General features: G+C 36.6%; 1 protein-coding gene across 13 annotated transcripts in view; it reads right to left on the bottom strand.

Annotated features, from left to right (window-relative positions):
* CADPS2 (calcium dependent secretion activator 2) overlaps nucleotides 1-22,913 on the bottom strand; it is a 324,205-nt gene that overhangs the window by 132,651 nt on the left and 168,641 nt on the right. For all 13 annotated transcript variants that reach the window (XR_015706229.1, XM_087764100.1, XM_087764101.1 and 10 more), the window contains exon 8: nucleotides 18,821-18,960. Coding sequence is in view for 12 of the 13 variants with exons in the window: in XM_087764100.1 (XP_087620226.1) it covers nucleotides 18,821-18,960 (140 nt within the window). In the remaining variant the exon portion in view is untranslated. The remainder of the gene's footprint in view (nucleotides 1-18,820; nucleotides 18,961-22,913) is intronic.

Raw genomic sequence — 22,913 nt, 5'->3', positions numbered from 1 at the left:
TGCTTTATAAACTTCAGGTAATTACTCCTCGCAACACGTCCAGTGAGGGAGGTTAGCATTATTACGCTAGCTTCTGTGGGAGAGAAACCAAACTGGAGAAAAGCAAGAACTGTTCAGAACCTGAGGTCCAAGCGCAGCAGAAGAAACACTCGGGAAAGCCTCACACCAGCCCTTATCTTCCAGACATGAGAAAATGCATATCAGAAGCCTGTAAAGCTGTTCAGCCTTTTCATTCCATGTGTCAAAACATGCAAATCGTTCATGAATTAAAAAAAAAAAAAAAAAAGGAAACGTTCCAAAGGGAAACATCAAATTAAATGTTTGTCTTTGCAACTCCACTATGCCACTTTCAGTGACCGTGTTTCCCTTGTACTTTGTATGGCTCCAGTGTGAACTGCTCGGGGCATGCTTCATCTTCAGCGCTTTGCAAATTACCCTTTGGCAGCGCCCTTCTGTCTCTATTGGCTATACCAGATCCTTACAGTGCCAAGACTCCAAACCGAGGCGTTGCAGTTAGTTGCCTGAAAACACATGAAATGAAGGAGGCTTTCTGTAGCTAGGAATCTTGAAAAGTAGATAATGTGACATTCACGGAAAATATCTGTTATTTGCAGTCTGACAAAAGTACTCATTCTAAAGCACAATTCAGAGTAATATATATTAGTTTGCTCTTTTCAGTCAGTGCTGTGAGATAAAGCTTCTGTGGATGCAAGGACTGAACTTAGCTGATAACGAACAGAGACTACACTGACTGTAAAGATTTCAAAATGCTTGGCACACCTGGTAGAAAAAACTTTTTAGTTGTGCTACTACAGAGCAGTCCAGAATGAAAAGTGCTAGAGCACAACTTAAGCGACAGTGGGGAAAATGCAGTTACATTCTTGGAATTCATATACAACCTTTGAAATAGCAGTCTCTCCCCACGTTGCAGAAATAAAAAACTTTTTATTAGGAACTATGTGATCTTCTTCTGGATTAAAATTTTGACACTTCATGGTCTCATATATTGCAAAATTCCCTTTTAATCTACCAGACTTCACGTAAACACTGGAACCAATGAATACCACTTCTCTTTCCACCCAACCTACAACAGCAGAAAACCACACGATGCTGCCTGTATCAGTGGTGCAGACCGTCTCTGTCGCATCTCTAGCACCTCTAAGGAATGTAGGAACAGTGCCAGACATTAATTTCCATTCTCACACAGCAAAGCAACTGTTATGGCTTGTTTCCATAAACTCAAATTACTTACATTTCATTGTGCATTTTAGGCATTCCTGGACAGGTTTTTAAAAGAGGAATTCAATTGCACTGAATGTTAGTAAAAGCAAAGAACCATATCTGGCTCAGAAAGTCCTTGTTCTGCAGACGGGTGGAGTCTGAAAGAGTACTGAGACTACTCTTACAAACTTTCACAGTCATCTGCTGCTGGCCATGGGGGAAGACATGATACCGGGTTAGATGAACATTTGGTCCAAGATAGTATGGCTAATCTAATATTCTGATAGAGACATTCTCCCTTGGAAAACCTACTAGTGCAGAACGACAACCGTAGGTGATCCTTTCATCAAAAGTTAAGAGTCAAAAAAGTACTTTTATACTCCTGGCCACCTTTTGATGAAAATACAGGAGTAAGAACAAGGAAAAAAGCTTTTATAGTGTGACCCAGCTAATCAGGTCTCTTAAAATACCCATTTTAAGAAACTTTCCTATACAGAATACATGTAGAATTTTAAAGATGCCAAAGAAACAACAAGATTTCTGACTCCATGTCACTTCGGCTCTTTTGAAGAAACTTTCTCTATGAAAGAACGTAGACGTGGCCACCCGAAAGCACGTTCAGGCCCATACCTTGTTCCCAACAGGATGGGGAGGGAAGCAGCAACTGGATGGAAGCACGTAGTTACACATCCCCAGAATTTTCTCCTATACTCCTGCTATTACTGGCTCTACAAGTTTCTTTATCTAGAAGTGGTGTCTCTGTATTTCAGACTTGTTAATGGATTTTTGTTTCAATGAATTTCCATATTTCAATGAATTTTCGTCATGGTTTTCTCAACCCTTTTAAAACTTTCAAAATCTACACCTAGCAGCACAGCTCCACATCTCAACCACCTGTGCCTAGAAGCAGCTCTTTTGGTTTGCTCTGAAACTGCCGCCTACTAGTAGTATTTAGCCATTGCCTTGTGGTACTGGAAGAGACAGCTTCCAGTGCACAATAATTTGCATTAGAACCGCTAATGTGATTGGATGTTTATCCCTGGAAATACCACACAGAAGCAAACAATCTAAAACTGAATTCCAAAGCAGTTATTCTAGGAAACAATAGAAATATATCACTGAGAAATACTTCCCCTTTGAGAAATTTACTTTAGTACCCCTTTACGGAATTCAGGATTTTTAAAATGGATTAACATAATTAGGAAAAAAAAATTCCTAAAGAAATGTTAATATCTTGAAAATGGTTTTGTTTTGGGTGTTGGTTAGACAAAAATAAAAGTGATATAAAAGAAAGATACAAGTCTATAAGAACAGCATGGATTTGCTCTTTGTCAAAAGTTCTTTACCGTAACAAACACATAGAAAACAAGAACACCCAAATGCACTGCCCCTGCACTAGAGTTATTGAACTGGAGCTGTAGGAGAAGGACTTCAGGAATACAGAATTTACCACCTGTGAGGGAGCATCAGAGCCACCTACTGGGGTCAGCCCATTCCTGCTGCACAGGATTGCTCTGACAAGCAACTGTCTCCCCAAAATAGCAATACTAAAGTGATACTCAACCGTAAAACTGCTGTTACATAAAAATAAAAAAAATCCCTAAAATCTAAGAGAAAATTTAAGTTGAAACACTGAGGAACTGGATGTGAGGGGAGGTTTGAATGGTCTCTCCTGACTTGAAGTTTTAGAAATACTTTTTTAAAAATAGCATATATTTGTATATAACACAAAGGGTAAAATGCCTTCTGTAAGTGTTTTGGTGATCAATTTAAATGGAATAAAAATTATAATTAATCTTTTTAGTATCACTCATTGATTATTGTTCAAATCTGAGATTGAGATTTTTCAATCTCTTTCCCCAAACAGAACTTTACGTGTCTGTGTGCATATATATTTAGGTGCACCTATATAAAAGGACTAATTACCTGCTATAACTCAGTCAAGTGTTAGAGAGCAGAGTAGTTCCAGTGTCCCATAAACCTCCTGGAATAGCTACCTCCACTGTCCAAATATTTGATATAGCAAAATACTATAACAGATTTTATTGGAATTTGCAGAACTAAATTTCCAACTAGGCTTTAATAACTCCCACATTAAATATTTTAAAACCTTCTTCTAAAATAGACACTATATATACAGAGAAAAACTACGCTTATAGCTACTAAGAAGCTACACTTGGAAACTTCTAAAATCAACATGCAATTGCTTTATCTGTATTGCCTTGGAAAATATGCACTCTTCTCAACTATAGAATTTTCACAAAACTATATAAACAATCAAAAGTGAGATTCATTTAGCTGCATTATAATCATATTCCCGTCTTCTCCCTTAATTTAACCATGCTGCCCTCCTGTGGATGTCAGGATATGTATAATGCAATGGCCCAGACTAAGAAAATCTAGTTCAGATTCATCCCTGCTACCTGTTTGTGACTGACTTGAAGAGAAGAGAAAATGCCACTGTGTAACCACAAAAAGTGGTTTAATTAAAATTCAGGGCAAGGACTGTGAAACTTATATTTTAAATAGTTTGAAAATGAATATTTTAAATAAGTAGAATGTCTTATTATTCCACAAATCATGTATATATGGGAACACAGTCATACATATTAATAACACATTTATTCTCAAATTAGGGGGAGAACATTCATAGCATAATGACGAGTTACTTCATCCGCTGAAGTGCCAACGCAGTTGAACACATATTGCATAATGACGAGTTACTTCACCCACTGAAGTGCCAACGCAGTTGAACACATATATTATAAAGATTATCCAACAACTCAAAAAGCATGGAAATAATTTGCAAAAGTATCAGTATTTGGTAAACTGAAAAAGTGCCAATTGGTGAAACTGTAATCTTTTCTTCCTCGTACAGAGATACCAAATACATCTTGAGGAATTATTGAGTCAAAAATACGTTATGTCATTAAAGAAAAATATCAAAAATGGTTTGGAGTAGAAGAATCTAAAATTAAGGAGAGATATAATCAATTATTCAAAGAAATGATCTCATGCGGGAAAAAAAATCTTTTTTCATCAATTACATTTTCCATAAAGTCCCTGTTCTAGTAAGCTGTTACTATTTAACTGGAAATTAATATTATGCACTAAAACATTTGTATAATTTGAGCTCATCTATACTCTGTTAAGAGTTGTGAGATTTGTTAAATCATTGGTTTAAAACAGATCAGTACGGAACAAATACCAAAACCACTGCAGTACAATAGCTGGAGTGACACAACGCTGCTCTTTTTCTTCTAGACTGTATTTGTAAATGCTGACAAATTATGCTTAAAGCCTTAATGATAAAGAATGCTTAAAAATATACTTTTCTTTCTGAAGAAAGACTAAAATTTCTAAAAGCTACAAAACGTAGAGTGATACTTTCTCATTTTAAAATATGTTAGAAAGTAAACACTTTTTCTTTAGAACTCTTTTTTGTCTTTAACTCAAATAAAAATGAAAAGCGAAATGCTAAATTTTAAATCAAGCCACTCCCTGCCAAAATATTTTCTATATTATTGAAAAGACTGTGAAATAAATAGGAAGTCTCAGGAAAGCAAAAAACCGTAAGAAATTATTTTGGACAAGACATTTAGTATAGTCACATGCTATTTTGTGCCAATTAGCAAAGTTGCTAACATGCCATATCAATAAAAAACAATTGACCTAAGTAGTGGGGCTAATTAAATGCAATAAGATAATTAAATGCTTCTCAATATATAATAAAAAATTATGGCTGAAAGTGTTCCACAATGTTGTCTTTTTGTTTTCCTATTATCTGCTTTTCTGCTGAGATTTAATCAGTGTATCCATATGCATAGAAGATAGAGTCCAGATGTTAATGTGTTAGTGGCAGGAATCAGGTGTTCAATTAAAATTTATTGCGTGTGCAAGGAAAAAAAACAAGCCTTCCATTAAGTTGAATACATACAGCTCAATTAATAATGAATGTAGCATTTGTGATTAAATTGAACACTCACATTCTATAATGGCAATAAAATTTTACAAGACATATGATTATTAACTTAATCTTAATCATACAATACTAATCTAGGGATCAGAGTTATCTTCTGTTTGAAAATGGATCCATTGCTTCTCAATATACAAAATAATGGTAAAGCTGCACTTACACCAATTTTTGGTTCCTCTCCTCTGATGCATTTTTTTTTTGCATAAGTAGCGAATGAAAGAAAAGCAGCTGTAACATTTTTGGAGATCCTAGTCTAGCACATGATCTCAGCTACTGGCAATATTTGTTATATTTAATACCAGCCCCAGTTGTGTTGTTTGCATAACAACTCCAATTTTGCTTGAATGCATTCATTGCTCACAATGTGTTTCTAAATGGCTTGACTGGAAGATCCTTAAAATGACGTCTCATGCCCATGTAACGGGGTATTGGTTCCCACCCTACGGCCCTTAACCTAAAAGGAATCATTCTGTAGTCTATGTGTTCAGACCCCTGCGTCAGATTTCAGCTTGCCCTCCAAAGCTAAGACTTACAGCCAGATGAAAAAGGGCTAGAGAGCCACAAACATTCAGTTTTAGGAAAGAGACTGGCCATCAGGAGTGCAGCTGTGAGGGGAGCACATCCTCAGGTAGACTGCTCCACACCAGCACTACTACGAACTGAGCCAAGTTTCTTCTCTTCTACTCGGTCAATGTCATGGTGCAGTCGACTTAAAACTTTGAACTTCAAATGGTTTCAAAATTTAAATAAGCTTAAAATACCAGTGGTCAAAATCAGAAATGGAGGAACACATGATGAAAACAGCAACTTCTAAGCCACTGATTTACTGAACAAGGATTACTAGTTTCGTATTTAGGAATCTGTTCTCTCACCAGAACCATATAGCTTTTAACCTTTGGAATAAACTTTGAAGAAAAGCAGATGGCAGTTTTGGGCTGGCAATCTTCTAACTTTATCAGAGGAGCTCTCCATCTGGTAAAGCAAAGGAATTTGGTCTGACCCTGATGGAGACTTAGCAGTGGAACTCAAACCTACACCTACCACAACACTTCCCCTGCCAATTCGTCCCTGGTTTATTCCATAAAAGCAGCATGAAAGATAATCGAACAGGTCTTTTCTGTCTCTTGCTCCAAAGACAAGCCATGCACAGGATTTGACGTACCATTTCATATGCATTTTTCACCTACCTGATCTCTATTACCATTTATGCATAAAGTGAAAAAAAAATTCCACACGTTACAAAAAGACAAAGCAATACTACATCACTGAACAGACACAAAGTTAATTTAGGATGGGATTAAATTAAACCAGGTTTGTGACAGTAAGCACACTAAAAAGATTATTTGTAGTGCAGGGTGAGCTCCTCATTACTGTTTTTATTTAAATAAAAAGACAGAGTGAGCTACTCATGCAGAACTCTGTATGAAAGCACTGCTACGCCAATGACATCGCAGAAACCACCAGCCTACCAAGGTGATGCCGTCACGTTGCTTATTTGGGGATGTGAGATGTACTCGAGGACCCTAACAAAATGGTAGGGTATGGAACTGCCAACACAATTGTGTTGACATTTCACAGGATGTTGACTATTTAAAGGGAGCTGGCTGTGATGAAGATACTATTTGGGCAAAACAACAGTAGCGCAGGGCCACGGGGACTCTGTTACTATGCGAAAATTAAACGCAATGCTGTAATCTTTGAAATTATACTACTGTGGAGGAAAAAAAAAACGCTAAATTGAATTTATAAAAAGTTACCTCTGCCTTTATATCCAGTATTGTGTTAAAATTATTTTGGCCATACAGAGTAGTATAATAATAATATTATGAATTGAAATCCACCCTCAGACACAGTATAGCACAACTGACCCCACAGTATCGAACTGAGCCAGCATTCTGGCACATACAGAGGATTAGATTGGTTATGTACAGTCAGCATTTGAAATTAATTTTGCTGTTGTAAGTGCCTTTGATTTTGTACGGGTTTATATTCAAAAAGACAAAAATTAGGTGAATTTTACCTTCTTACAAGTAACAGATGGACAGCGCAAGCGATAGAAGGACACAACAGGCAGGTGGCATGCCCCCATCCTTGCAGTTAACAGTACTGGCACTCTCTGTATAGAAATAATGCCAGGCCATGCCAGACCATATGCAATGTCAATGTATGTCAGGTGGAAATAACTCTTTCTTAAATTCTATGTCACAGATTAGCGTATGGTACCAAGAAACAAGTCAGATCACCTGACGGGAAAGGCTAATAAATAAACTGCATCCTTCACCTGCATGGTATGTGTGCTGTGCTGATTTGTAGTAGAATAAAGCAATATAAACAAAATCTAAAACAATTATTTCAATGATATTTGGTCCTGCAGTCTGGGAAAATAAGAATATTGCTTAGGTGACTATGTACAGTAATAATGTTATGAATATCACCATCAGTTACAGCTTCATTACTACACTCATACGCATAAGGGAAGTTTCCAGACAACTTTTAAAAGGAATTTAGATGGCAAGAAACTTAAAAATTATAATACAAAATAAATAAAAATATAATACAAAGTAAATATATATATTCTACTATATATAATTCTGGAAAAGGTTATGAAGCAGGGATACTTGCGTGCAATTTCATTCTAAACACACTGTCAGCAATATTTTGGGTGTATTTACAGAAGAGTTATTTTTTTCTCGAGTTTTGAGCAAAACTAAGAGTAAAAGTCAGATGCTGTTCTGAATGGTACTTTTCCAAAGCTATGGGAAATGTGTAACAACAGCATAAAGAAATTTAAGCTAAAGAAGCCAACCTGAACATTGCAGTCAGACCAGAGTCTCCTCAATTAGACTGTAGAGTTACTGGGAAGTGCCCACTGCTCTGAACTCACTACTGCAAATTTTAGAAGACCTCTGATGTATAGGAAAAAAACCGACCTGCCTATATTTCACTTCATGTACATGTAGTCACTAAACTGCTCAGATCATGATCTTCCATGTGAGGAGCCAATAAGACACATATTTTGCTACAACATAACAACATTTGTTTTTTTAATACTACCTTCAATCCACATAGCACTGAATGGTCAACCTGTCTATTCTTCTTATCTTGTATATGAAAAACACTTAATAGGTAAATTAAACCAAAGTTATTACTTAGTGGTTTAGAACAAAGGCCAGTTACCAATCACATTGAACTTTAGATTTTCTCAATTCCTCGCCTACAATTTCATGAACTTAAGGTCTATTTTCAGTTAAATACTAGTCCATCATTTGGCCTCCTGAATTATCACCAGCTTTGCTCTTTTTAATGAAAATATAGAAGAATTCCTTTTTACACACTAATAGCTTTCTGAAGTTGTGATTTGAGCATTTCCAATAATAGGCAAGACTCTGTTTAGATTTTATTCTTTGTATTTTTTAAAAATCCAATAAAGCAAACATTTACAAGCACAAATGTAAGGTTTCATAGGAGCATGGATTTCACTTATTTTCAGGATCGAACCCTTGCTTGAACCCTTGACGTGGGCATCAACAGACGCTGTTGCCCAGTTTTGCCCAAGCACTTTTAGGTCCTTAAATGAAGTATCTAAACAAAAAAGGATGCATCTACATTGGTAACTTAGTCTAAATAAGGAGTGGGCTTCTGAAGAGAATCTCTCCATCACCCCCAGTTGCAGCACTTGGTTCGCATTGCAGAACTGATTCAGAGCATGTGAACTAGACTCGTCCTGCATGAAATGAAATCAGATGCGGTGCTCAGCTAGTGCATCTCACATATTCCAGCCACTAAAGGGCAGTCGGTCTAGGCCAAGACCAGGCAGAGCCTGAACTAAATCCCCAGAAATGCATATAAGGTGATTATCAGGTCCTCAGCAACCACTGAGTCACTTTACAGATCTGTTTGGGCACACTTCACACTTGGCTCCCTTTGTAGTCCAGAAGGAGGCACATGCCAAGCACAGTTCAGGTCTTCCAGATTTCTGTCTCTTTGTATTGGGTAGCATAATTTTGGTAGCCATCAGTGGTTAAAAACCCTTCACAGGTGCCTCAGTTAGACAAGTCCAGGTTACTGCTCTTTGCACCATTCATCCTTTAGTTCTTCTCTCTCCATGGTAGGATCATCACATGCAGTCTGCCATCTGGGTACAGGGCTTAATCTTATCCCACTGCTGCAACAAGTGGCTGTTGCTAGAAGGTACTCAGTCAACCAGTCTCTCTCATGCAGTGATGCTGCATTCAAATTTGCTCAAGTGGAGTAGCCACAAATTAGGAGTCAGTCACATCAACTATAATGAGAAGCCCCCAGTGATGCTGCAGCACAGCTCATCACCATCTTTATGGTCGGAAAGTGACCTCTTATCTAACGTGAGAAACTGAAAATTGCTGCACTTCTTTTTTCCCCTCACACATGCACACAGAGACCAGGAAGTTTAGATGGAGAGAGATTTAAAGTTGACAATTGCAGACAGAAATTTGATAGTATAGACTAGAAAAGTTTACCTAGCTGTTCTACGGGTCACTGAGATGCTCGGTCATAGGTTCTCAGATCTCAAGTGATATGAAGAAAAAATTGGCCTTTACATCTGGATGCAAGGCACCATTCAGGTAAACCATAAGAGATAATCCATGCCAAAAGACTAAGAGTTTAGGACCCAGTGAGACTGCGACGTAACTGCATTAAAGAATGCTGAGGAGCGAACAAGGTACAAAAACCAGTATGCGGGAAATGGACCGGTGCCAACAGGACCAGCTCACTCCCATCAATTATTTTGTGAGGCTGAATAAGGATTTTAGCAAAGATGAACCAAAGAAGGATTTGACACACATGCAGTACTGATTATGGGGCTTCTCCATACCTAATCAATTATGCATACTCAATCCTAATGAAGGCAGAAAGATACTGAACATGTGTTGTTAAAGTTGTGATTTAACAACAATACATATATAACGGAACTTGCATCATTTTGCTCATCACAGAGCTGAAGAAAACCCATCCTGACATTTTCAGAAGCATGTAACCCAGAACTGAACTAAGCATGTAGCTTTTCAGTGAAATATAAGAAAGAGGAACACCTTATATAAACAGTTTTAATGATTTTTTAAATGTGAGAGTAGAATCACAATATAAATTACATATTAATGAGAATGGATTCTTGAATATATTCTAAATTCTTTTACTTTATGTTTTAAAAAGTTAGGAGTAAAAACAAAGCAAAATTTTTTTAAGAAAAAAACTATATTGTAAGTTTTCTGACTATTAACCTCGTTTAACCCACAGATCTTTTTCACATAAAGTCTGTTGTGGTTAAGTTAAGTGAGTTTGGATCTAAATTTATATCTCAGCTTTTACAAATATTTCAGGTTAATTACTATGGAATGAATGAAGAATGACACCTTAATTAGTAATGCTTCTCTTGGCAATTAGGATTCTCTTGGCTTCTCTTAGCAATTAAAGTGGCAGTGGCATATCATTAAGGTCTTCAAGATTCCCCATGCCTCCTCAGAAGCAATTACTGTGGCAAGCACTGAAAAATCAGGCTCATAGCTATAATCTCTTCTCTACGGATCTAGCAGCAGGATAAACACTTGCTTCTTCCTTTCATAGTAATTTTGCATTAACCCATCATCTTTATCCAATTAATCACTAATGTAATTTTAATGTGTCTTTTTTCATGAAGTTCAATTCTCATTTTTAAAAAGTAACTGATTACAGTCAATTGATTTTGCAATATTAAAATCATTTAAATGAAGACAGTTAACACATTAGCACTTTACTCCACGGCAAAATGCTAGCTTTGATTTAGTACAATGAAATACTAGCGTTTAGCACAATTTAAAATAGCATAACAGAAAATGCTGCTATGAGACACCTTGGAATAATAATAGTAAGGCAGCCATACATCACTAAAAGTGAATTAAAAATCAAGCCATTCTGTCATGCTGCTTATAATGCACACAGGAAATTTTTACCTTAGTATATACAAGCACATCTTGCCTTATGAATGTAAAAATGAGGACAGGTTTGTCAGAATTTAGCAAGAAACAGAAGATAATTATAGCTACACAAATGACACCTTTGACCCTCTGACTAAACAAAAAATATACACCATTGCTATTGGACCCAAATTTAAAAATGTTTATTAATTATGGGTGAAAACTTGACAAATATTTCTGCTGAACTGTGAAGTCACTGCTTTCGTTTTCAAATTTTGTGTTAGTTTCTCAGTAGTCTCATAGTGAGGCCATATGACTAAATGATCAGAAAAGGATTCCAAACTATCTGATGTTATATAAAGTTTGCAAAATTCAAACGAACTCAACAGTTTCTTCCACTGACTTTCCTTGTGCCTCCCAGCCTTGACATTCACAAACTGAAAAATCAGCCTTCTACCGAAGAGCAACGAGAATCTTGCTCTTCAAAGCAGCAGCTGAAGTCAGTGCTCTGCTACCCTTCTTTAAGCTGGAAGAAAAAGTGCAGTAGCAAAAAACAGAAAGCTAGATGGTGCTAATATACTGACTTTATGGTTACGACTAGATGTGCTCTGCACAAACTTGGAAATACAAATCAAACACTATAAAGAGGTACAGAAGAGTTTATGTACGAAAATGAAGAAATGCTATACTTATCTAAGTATCTACTTATCTTAACATTTGGTTCAGGCAACTACGTTGCGTTCATAAGAAATGAAAAAGAGTAACAGGAATCTCTCAGATAGCCCCCTCTCCCTTTCGTAAGAGAAAAATGTTACTGCCTTCACTAATGAGAAAAGTATTTTTAGTAACTGTTGAAAAGTAAAAAGTAGAAAGTTATCATTTTTATCTCATGGAAAATAGTATTAATTGAAGACGTCTATACTACATATTACCGTATCATAGCAAGTATTAGTAAGAATTTTTTAAGATGTTGGATACATACAGGTTTCTAACACTTTTCTTCACTTTGAAGCAACTGTATACCTACTCATTGTAAGAGAAACTAAACTTGACATTTTAGCTTAGCCAAAATTATGTTTCTATTTTGTCTTTTTAGTGTTGGTAAAACAAATTATTGAGAATTATTCTGACATATCTATGTGTTTCAGCTCAGAGAAAGGTCTGAAATCAGTTTCAAATTCATTATATGCAACACAGAGGCCAATCTGTGACAGGGAGCATGCAGCACTCACTAAGAGAAGTGTGATTGTATTCCTGACATCTTACTTTATCTGTAAAAGTAACCCAGAACTGAACTAAGAGTCACTTCAGTGTGGTAACCTTGCACATTTCTCTGCAATACCGATACTGGGAGCAGATCTCACCTTCAGATCAGTCTTCAGATTACACATCTTGAAGTTATAAAGCTAATTCTGTTTCTGCTCCTGCCCTTCTTTGCTAGGTGACCATGGACAAGCAACATGTAAAAGCTGGCACCACCATTGCTCTGGCTAACTTCAGTGTCCCCGTGGCTCTTCTTAGCTGACTTATGAGCTCACATGACAGCTATGACAACGGTTTATCCAGTCACACACCACAGCCCTACCCACTGAGAAGCCGGCAGACCCCAGTGCTATCCTCAGCTCAGTCACTGAACTGCCTGTGACCTTGGGTGATCTCTGTTCACTCCTGTGCTTCATTTCACTCATCTGTAAAACAGAGGTAATTATACTTGCTGTCCTCTCCAATGAACTCTTTTATCAGTGGGTGACAAGTGTCAAAAATGAGAGCGGAAAATTACTTATCCTCTTAATTCTGCATCTTGGAAGACTACTAACCAGGGTATTTGTCTCACAGATTTCCTTCAGCTCTAAAACTACAGCAGGAGGAGAATTGTGATACTTCAGTCACATACAGGAACCAGTAGCTATATTTATGGTTTATAAATGCTCTCCTAAGAACATTTCAGTCAATTCCAAGTGAAAAATTTTAAAAGAAAAAAAATTTTAAGAAAAAAAAGAAAAAATTTTAAAAGGTTCGCAAATTCACAGTGATCTTTATATTCTGAAAATACACCCATAAAATAATAATAAAAAAGCAGTTGTGAGAGAAAAATTATTTCACACAGGTTCCTTACAATTTCAGAGAGTACAAGTTTGAAAAAGTTGCCAAAATAATAGCTTTACAGATGAGAGACAGGGAGAAAATCTGGACATGTACATACTCAAGTGCTTGTAGAATGTATATTCCAAACACGAAAGTTTAAGAAATTAAAGGTGTAACGTTTCTACATGCAACACATCATGGCAGAAAGCAGAACAGCACTTCTAAGAATGAATTTTGCCTTTCAAATCTTGGAAAAAGTTCCGGGCAAGAGCTATGCTGAAACGTTTTGCTTCGGAAGTCAAACCCAAATACCGCTACTTTGTAATATTGTCCTGTTCAGGCTGTTCTATTTGTAAGAATCTCATTTTACATTATTATTTATTTTCCTTTTTTCGGTATGACCATTAAGCATTACTAATCCTTTTAAAGCAAGCTATTTGAAAAAATCTCAGTATTCTTTTTTTATTTCTAGATTGGAAGCAATAGAATAATACCCTTTAGTAACCACTAGGCTATGCTAACAGACTACTGACACAAAATCTACTTTTAAAAATAATGTATACTTTAAATGCATGCAGATGTGCAAAGGCACATTAAAAAAAACCCCCACGCATTAGAAAAGGCATTTACAGTAACCCACGTAACTTGAGTGGATTAACCTGTCCTGCTTGGGTTTTCAACCCTAATTTAATTATGAGTTAAGGACAGCCAAGTGAGCCTTCCTGAAGCAAGCAGTACCTCCCTAACACTGCTATTCTAACTCGACAGAAATAAACAGGCTTTTAGCAGTTTACATAGGAGGTTTTTAGGTCAAATTGTTCTTATTTCCTCTGATGATTTGTTTTAGATTCAAGATTGCAACAGAACAAATTAATAGAAATGTTAAAAAACCTCCTTTTGTATGGATGTTGGCTTTACTACCTTAATAAAGAAGACTAAAAAATACTTTGTATGTGCTCTGCATTTTAGACAAGAAAAAGGTTGCCACATTCTATGAGAAGAAGATAAATATACTACAAATTATGAGAAAGGAATGTGAAGTATCGTGAATTGCCAATAATCGGAACTGTTCTACAAATCCCCATTAATGAGTGACATTTACCTTGCCGTTACTCAGAATTTCTAGCTGTGCATGCTTCCCCTTGTAATCTATTGACAGGATTTAAATAGAAAAGGATGGTTATATATCCTTTGGGTTGTTTCATACTTTGAGAACCTTTCAATGCAAGAATAAAAAAAATCACCTAAAATAAATAATAGGATTATGTTTACTGTAAGATGTATACGAGTATTCCTTATTTTTTAAGCATATAACAGAATGCATAGAAAAATCATAGAGTGTTTCCTTTATCAAGCTTTTTTTAAAAATCACATTAGTGAAGTAACACTAGATTGCCTGTATGAACGTGTCAACATAAACACTAGTGTAAAAGTACTGTGGTTAGCAAAGCTACCTCTTTTTCACAGAGGTACAAATGAACTGCAATTGAGATTCATAGCAGTGATGAGTCATGAGGATTTTTATTTCTTGCTCTTAGAAAGGTTACTATTTATAATGAAAAAAATCCCCAGTTTATAATTTTATTTGAAATATAATTATTTGTTGTGACTGTGGAAACCCAAAGAGGGAACATGATCTGAAGGTGCTGCAGTCCAGAATACTATTTGTGAATTAAAAATCTCAGTTTAAGTACAAGACACTATAATTTGTAAAACCGAATATTCTTGAAGCATAAATGCGAGACAGGTTTTGAAGTCTTTCAGCATATCCTCTGTGTCAATAAGTCAAGTCAGTCTTAAATAGGGGAAACTTTACTGAAGGAGTAAAACTAAACCCACAATTAGCTTGGGCCTGTGGGTTTTGCTGCAGAAACTGAAATATTTGACCGTAGCTGAAAAAACGTTCTCTTATTACCATTAGTATTTTTTTTAATCATGATAGAGCATTAATCTAATAAAACCCCTCTTTCTACAATTGGCTGTGGGGTAAAATTTTAATTCAACTTTGAACAAATTTTGAGATTCTCAGCTGAAAGGCATTATCTAATGCCAACAGATAGCCTTTTTCTCCTATGAGACAAATATGAATCTTGTATGTTAGACTGTTAACTCAGACCGACACAGAAATGTAAGTTGTCTAGTTCAAGGACTGGGCAAAGATAAAGCATGAGATGTTTCTGAAAAATAAACCGAAGAATTAGAACTTAACTGGGATAATCACAGTAACTACATTAGAATTATGTTATTATGGTTACAGAATTCATCTCGCTAATGTGACGGAATTCCAGCAGCAAGGATGATCACATTCTTTCATCCTTTTATTTCCCCCGCTTTTGTGTACTCTATGACAGTGTGCTTAAATACCTGACCACATACTGAAGTAAAACAAAACAAACTAAACAAAACAAAAGCCTCCCAGCCCTTTTCTCTATTCAGAATAGCAGCAGCTGCCTTCCAGCTCTTCAACACTTTATTTTCTCCTATGGCCTGTTTCATTGCATGTTACTCAAACACTACTTTACAGAGAGAATCGAGTTATTTGCTTTTCTACCTCGTGCAGGTTCACCAGGGAGCTGCAGAGACTGGCACTGCAATAACACTGCCCATCAGAGCATAAGCCCTTGGCCCTGTGTTAGAGATGTGACCATGCCCGGCTTCCCCCAGCTTGTGAGGTGTGCAGGAACCTTTTCTACTGGTTGCTTCCCAAGATTTACCTTCAAATGTCTACAACACTGGCAGGTGGTATTATTCTCACTTCGTAACAGGAGAACTGAAGTACTAAAAACTTTACGCTTCAGATATTAAGATGAAGATCTAATTTTTAGGATATTTGGACTCTAACAGCACAATGTATATTTATAGCCCAGTTTCCACTGACTTCAGCTAGTAGCTGTGAGTGTTGGGCACCTCTATGAAATCAGATTCCAGTTTATCAAACTGGGCACACGAAACATAACATACCACCAGTTACTATAGGTGGAAACGTTTCAGCTTCTTACAGGCAGGTCCAGTTCTTCCAGGCATCCCTCAACTACCTTAACTGCAAAATATTCCTTTGTCTTCCTGTAATACTGTCCATCGTCCACCGCGTGTTTCCAGCCTCCTCACAAATGAGGACTTCTCTGATAACACAGTATCAGTTCAGAACCAGAATAGCTTTAATCTGTGTGTTGAAGCAGGTGGGAATCCCTCTTGAAAAAATAGCAAATGACCACTTAATAGTTATACTCACCCAGAAAGTCAAGAGAAGGCTGCAGAGAGTGTCTGGATGATGGCTTTTCATAACATTAACAGTACCTGACTGTACAGATTAATAATTCTTCTAGCAGGTGTTTTTTTTCCCTCCAAACCCCCCCCCCCTCTTCCTTCCTCTCACTGCAACTACAGTGCCATCATACAGTATTTCCTCAACCTTTTCAATGGTTATTGGAGGAATTATTAACCTTTTATTCCACTTCACATATACTTATGGCAGAGGAGTCCATGCAGCCCTCCCTCGGTGCCCTTAATTTTCTAGAAAAATATGTAGGTAATAATCATTATAGCTAATGGCTATAAAGAAAGGGAAATGATGACTGACCTTGAGCATTTTTGGTGGGAAGAACAGTATTTGCCTGGAGAATAGGGACAGCAGCGACCCTGAAGTAAAATGAAGACGGAAACAACTGTGCCAGGAGATTAGGATTCAAAATCAATGTGAGGAAGTAACCAGCAGCAGCAGATGAAAGGGATAATGATTGAATTAAATTATTGAAAGTAATATTTGATTGGGCAATCCATTTAATGCTCAGACAAGACGACTAGTGACATAAACCAGTACGGAAAAGCAAACTGGGGGGGTTAGGAAGACCCTCTGAAGACCCCAGAAGAACAGCTCCCAGCCAAGAAAGCCTCTGGAGAAACTCAGGAGCATGATGGGAGGAAGCACTGGAGCCTTGCCCTTGTTTCTGGACCCAGGTCAAAGTCAGTTGCATGACATACCCTAACTGGGGTTGCAGACATCACAACCCCAACACTATCAGTGATCTGATAAAAAATGGGGACTTCTCCCAGTCACCTGTTGGGATAGGTGCATGGGAGCACAACGTCCCTGATGTGGCTGTAGCGTGGAGTACGCAACCGAACCAGGCCACGTGCAAGTCAGATGCATCTGTTGTGTGTTATTCATTACTGATGCTGTTCAAGTCATCCTGCCCCCATGGCTGCCTTTTGAGAAACCACTGAAAAACGCAGGCAGCACTATGCCACCCCTGCAGCATTCACTACTTCAACTGGCTGAATACATTCCAGCAGCAGGAGACTGAAACCATGGACTAAATCCAGACAAGGATGTGCCACAATCACCAAACCATTTCAGAGGTGTTTGGTGAGTGCAAATGAATGGGGTGGGGACTGGCAGGAGAGCATCATGCTTTAGTACAGACAAGCACTTTTTTCTCCTCCGTAGGTCCTCTCCACTCCAAATTACTCATGTCAGCCTGGTCTTCCTGCTCTCTCCTGCCACATTATCCCATTTTCCTTATTCATGTATTTGCAGCCCTACTTCTAAGTCTTCTCATCTCAGTCCCAGTCTCCAAGCACAGTAGCTCCAGTTCCCCTGTTGGCTGCATGACTGATTTCCCTCTCTTTCCCCACAGCTCCTGGTCACCAGCCACAGGTCTGCAGCCAGCAAGTCTCATTGTTACAGTCCTGATCGTTTGTGTCTAAGTTTCCCAAAACAAATACCCGGGAAATTTCAGCCCAACCAATTACAGCTTTGCCAAAACTTAAGTTTTTTTATTTTTTAAAAAAGCACTGAATATAAGAAATTTTGGCAATTGCGGTCTGTATATAACAAGCAGAATATTAACAGGAGGAGATTAAAAAGAAATATAAATAGCATGGCCACTACATTAATTCTACATTAACATGTTGCATAGTCCTCTTTTTTTGAAATGTACGTCTACTTAATTCAGAAGAATTTAAAAGGATGGAAAACAGTCCGGGTAATTGCTTTATAACAACAGATACAGCATTGCTTACTGTCAGAAACACTACCTGTTTTTGCAGTTGGGATGAGGAATAGTGGTGGCAGTTGGCTAGGGGAGCTGTCTTTATGAGTAATCTATTCCATATAGTTTCAGTGTTAGACAGAATAAACATCATTAAACTGGTATTTGTACATAAATTCCTTTCAAGAGAAACACCATACAGCGGACAGAGAAAGAAAAGGGGAAACTATGTTGCAAGTACCATCATGTTCAGGTATATAATTAATCCTCTTTTAATGAAAAAATATGTTTCTCCTAAATATCAACTTTTTTTTCCAAAGTGCTATAAATTGTAACATTCAAAACCAGTTTCTAAATGACACTGTACTCTTAGTTCTGCATTTCAGAGTTAGCTCATCATCTGTCTTTACACATCACTGAACATCTGAAATGAATGTTATTCCTGACTATTCCAAACTTTATGTGTAAAATGAGTATATAACACAATGCCTTACTGTAGGAACTGTTGTACACATTTATAATGTTTTACAAACTTTGTATATTTGGCTACATATGCTTAAACACAGGCACAATGAGGCAAAATAATAAATACAGACAGCCAGAAAATGGATGCTTACCCACAGTGCTTCATGTGAGGTGGTTTATCCATTCTCACCGCCAGTTTAATTTTCAAGTCACTGTCCTGGCTGTTTTTGGGGACTATCATTTTATGCAGATCAGGTGACTTTGGGCTATTGGATGTCGGATACAACACTACCTGCAAGTCATAAAATAAAAAATTTCAGTGAGTTGATAAAAAAAAAAATCTGCTAGAATTTAATGGAAACTTCTAAGCAGTGAAGATTCTTGTTGCATCTCCTCTAATCTGAAAGATGACTAAAAAAGGTTTCATAAATCTAATAAACCAGTTGACTCAATCTTATTGTAACAGACGAATTTCCAAAATGAACTTGTTCATTTTCTTACAAATGGGAATTTTTGTATTATGAGTTAATAAAATTTCCTCCTCCATTAGTTCATTCTGAATTAACAGTTTTAAACAAAAAGGAACAGTTGACGCTTGAAAATGGTCATGTACAATTAAACAAGAACCTAAACTTTTACATTACTCAGCACTCTGCTGGAAACATCCTATTGAAACAATTTTCTGTAGCATTATGCAACAGATCGCCCCTCCAGCAGCGACATTGCCTGAGTGAAGAAAACCAAAGTATGCTCTTTCTTATCAACTCCATTTTTTTGATCATTAGCATTAATAAAAGCCAATTATAGTAAAAATTGCAGAAATTGGAGATTAATTCCAAAGCATCTTTGCTGCAAATGCAGTATAACAAATGTAAGATACTATGTCCAGTTCACATGTGATATGACACAAACCTTTTGTTTAACCTACAGTGGTAGACATATAAAAAAAATAAAAAATATACTGAATTTTAAATATTTATTTTTTTAAATATTTATATAAATTTCTTGAGTTTTACTAGCTAACCATTAATTTTAGATTAATATTAGACACAAGCTGTTAAATATTTATTTACCATCCAGAAAATTTATCCATTTAATATTCAGTACAATTAAATTTTACTACTTCATGAAATCCTTACCCACAGTCACATGTTTAGCAGTTAAATGCTGCTGAAACATAATTTCCTTTCTTTCTTATTATAAGCACTAAATTTGAATCAATTTAGACTAAAATATTCTAAACACACTATTTGGGACACTTTCATAAGATTCAGTGAATTCCGAATTACCATTATCAGGAAGCAGTATTTCAAAAGTAACAACACTCTAAAAAGCAGTGTTCTTCACATCTTTTATTTCTTGAAAACTAAAATTAATCATAACATTAACCATCAAGTTAATTTCTCATACACAGTCCTTGTGCCTTGTGTCACATACATAAAACACAATATATTCTCCTCTGTGTTATTAGGAAAGTTAAATAATGGATTTGAGTAAGAATCTCCAAGCAAGCATTAATCTAACAGATATTATTAAGCAAAAAAAATTACAATAGTGTCATTCAGATCTAATCATCTGAAAGATGACATAAGCTGAAGACCCTTCAGCTTCTCATCTCAGTATTTTGCAGAAACACGTTTCTGCATCCTGTTAATATCAGGAGCTCTAGCAAAGCAGAGAAATATGATACATCACCCCTAATGAATGTGCAACCTTTATAATACCAGTGGGAGAAATAACCTGTCAGAACTACTGAGTATGTTCAGTACCTTTTAAAGAGATAGGAAAAGAAAAAGTATACTCTGGTTTTAATAAATGAGGAGGCTACTTTTTTTTTTCTTTTTGCAAATACATAGCAAACACGATTTATAACAGAGCTTATTGCTTCTTTCTCAAGAAACAAGCTGATTTTCATTTTGAGTAAAAGCTATCCCTTAAAAAAAAATTGAAAGCATTATGAGTATGGCAACCTTTGAGTTCTGAAGCATCAAATAGAAAATGATTTTTAGTTTGTTTATCTTTTTAAATGCAAGATTATATAAACAGAATTATTACTCATTCCTTGCATTTAATCACTTGGCATTCACATAGGACTGCAGGTGATGTTACAAAGTTTTCCTTTTCTACAGGCTGCAGTTCCTGTTGTCCTGTAACAGCTTATTACAGCTCATGCATCTCAAGTGACATCTTTCTCCTGTCAGCTTCTCGAGTTTTTAGAATGCTGATGAAAATGTAAGCAGACAAGTGTATAATTAATTCATAACTTCAGTTCTGACAATTCCTTTTCTGAATTTTTGAAGAAGTATTTTAGAGCTTTGTTTTCAAACCTCTCACAATGAATAAATATCTGGCAGAATATTTAGGTATGCACTGTGTTGTATTTGTATTACACTTTGTCATGCCTTCCAGCTTTAAACAATGAGAGCTGAATGAACTTTGTCATCAAACTTTTCATCATTACACACAAACATGCGTACACACACGCACACAAAGCATTTAACAGTCATTCATTTTCTTCACAATAACCTTCATACTAATATTGCCCTTAAGGGCAATGCTAACCATTGCGTACCATATCATCAGGTGGCACCAACTGTAAGCTCCCATGAAATCACTGAAAGCAAAACACTGGGCAAATGTTCCTTGATAGGAAAAGTAAAAAGTTGCTGAAATCTCTATTAAAAGCATTCTCTCCACTATGGCACACTGCAATGCAATGTCATTGCCATTGTCCATGGAGAAACTTTCTAGGCTATTCTGTCTTAGATTTCCTTTCAGTACTGCTTAAGGGATTTTAATCTTCTAGTTCTTGTTCTATAATCTACTTTTAAAAAATAAAATGGTATCAACTCATATGTCTTCTCTGGGAGATGTAAAACTCACCTACAGGATACTCTTTCACTGTGCCTAAAACTTCTAAAAGTTTCATAAAATTCCTACTACATCATACATTTCTGAATTATTTGTTTTTATTTTATCTTATTTTATCTTAATTTATTGTTCTTATATCTGTGGATATCACCATAGTAGATTATTGAGCAGCAGCACAGAGAACTACGAGTTATTAGTCTAGGACTGTGTTTACAATAATTAAACTAACAGGTCATCTGCATTAAAAAGTATAATGAAGTATTGGTGACCAGAATGCTACACACCAAACATGGCTGCTGTGCATTGCATTGCTTCACCTGATTTAAGGCAAATTAATAGTATTGGAAAAGTGTGAGTTGAGATAATTCAGTACATTCAACCATCTCATGATCATTAAAAACACTGGACCATGTGGTCCAATTATATCTAGGACTACATTTCCTCAGACCACACTGTAACTGAAAAAGGGGCAAGTTCACTTTATGCCTCTCCTCATTCAGATGTAAAATACACACAGAAACCTTACATATTACAGAGCAACATATTTATGAACTTGTGCAAGGTGATGTTCTCAAAACACTGTTTCTTAATTGTGAATGACTGAAAATGTTTCTCTCCCGGGCTTAAAATATGACAAGTTGAAAGATATGAAGCTAATATCATTCGATGACTTAACTAACTATCACTTATAGTGATTCAGTTGTGCATTTAAGTCCCCAGCTGGGTCACAACAGAAGAAGTTATTTGAAGTACACGTGAGCTAAACAGTCAATCCAGCCGAGCAACTATTAACCGTGCTCTATCTTTGGCACATTGATCATATCTTCTTTTACAGGAATGAAAGAAAAGTTGAATTGTCCAAAATACAAAGCTTGAACAAACCAAATTCAGGACAATCTTGCTTTCTCAGAGCAGATAACCAAGCAGAAGGTTCAGAGTCAAAAGCGCTGTGCAGAAATACCTCCTATCGGTATTCCCATGTTTAGATAAAGCTCTCAAGCTAACCATCCCGGGCCACAGTTGTCCTGCTGTTGAAAGAAAATGCAGCCTTCAAAAGGCACCAATGAAGCTGAGAGACAAGCAGATTGGCAAGCCGTAAGCACACTTGAGAAAAATCAAAAGTCAAGATAATCTCTACTTTTTCCCCTATCCCACACTTGCAGCTGAGTTCAGTTTCAGCCAACTCGTGTCCTTGCATCCCGGCTGTTCCCCCTCCCCATCTCCTACTTCCACCCAAACCCATGATATTCAAGAGCTGAACCCAAGCGCTGGAGTCATCCACTCTTTTCACCCAAGCAATTGAAATGAGATTGATTTTACAAGTTGGGGTTGGTCTAAGACACATTTTGAGATCTCAGACCTTGGGCACCAGCC

The sequence above is a fragment of the Nipponia nippon genome, unplaced genomic scaffold, assembly GCF_047370975.1.
Source record: "Nipponia nippon isolate SJK-2023a ecotype South Korea unplaced genomic scaffold, ASM4737097v1 scaffold_3, whole genome shotgun sequence".
Classification (NCBI taxonomy): Eukaryota; Metazoa; Chordata; class Aves; order Pelecaniformes; family Threskiornithidae; genus Nipponia; species Nipponia nippon.
Note: the sequence above shows the minus strand (reverse complement) of the source record. Positions and strands in the feature narration are given on the sequence as shown.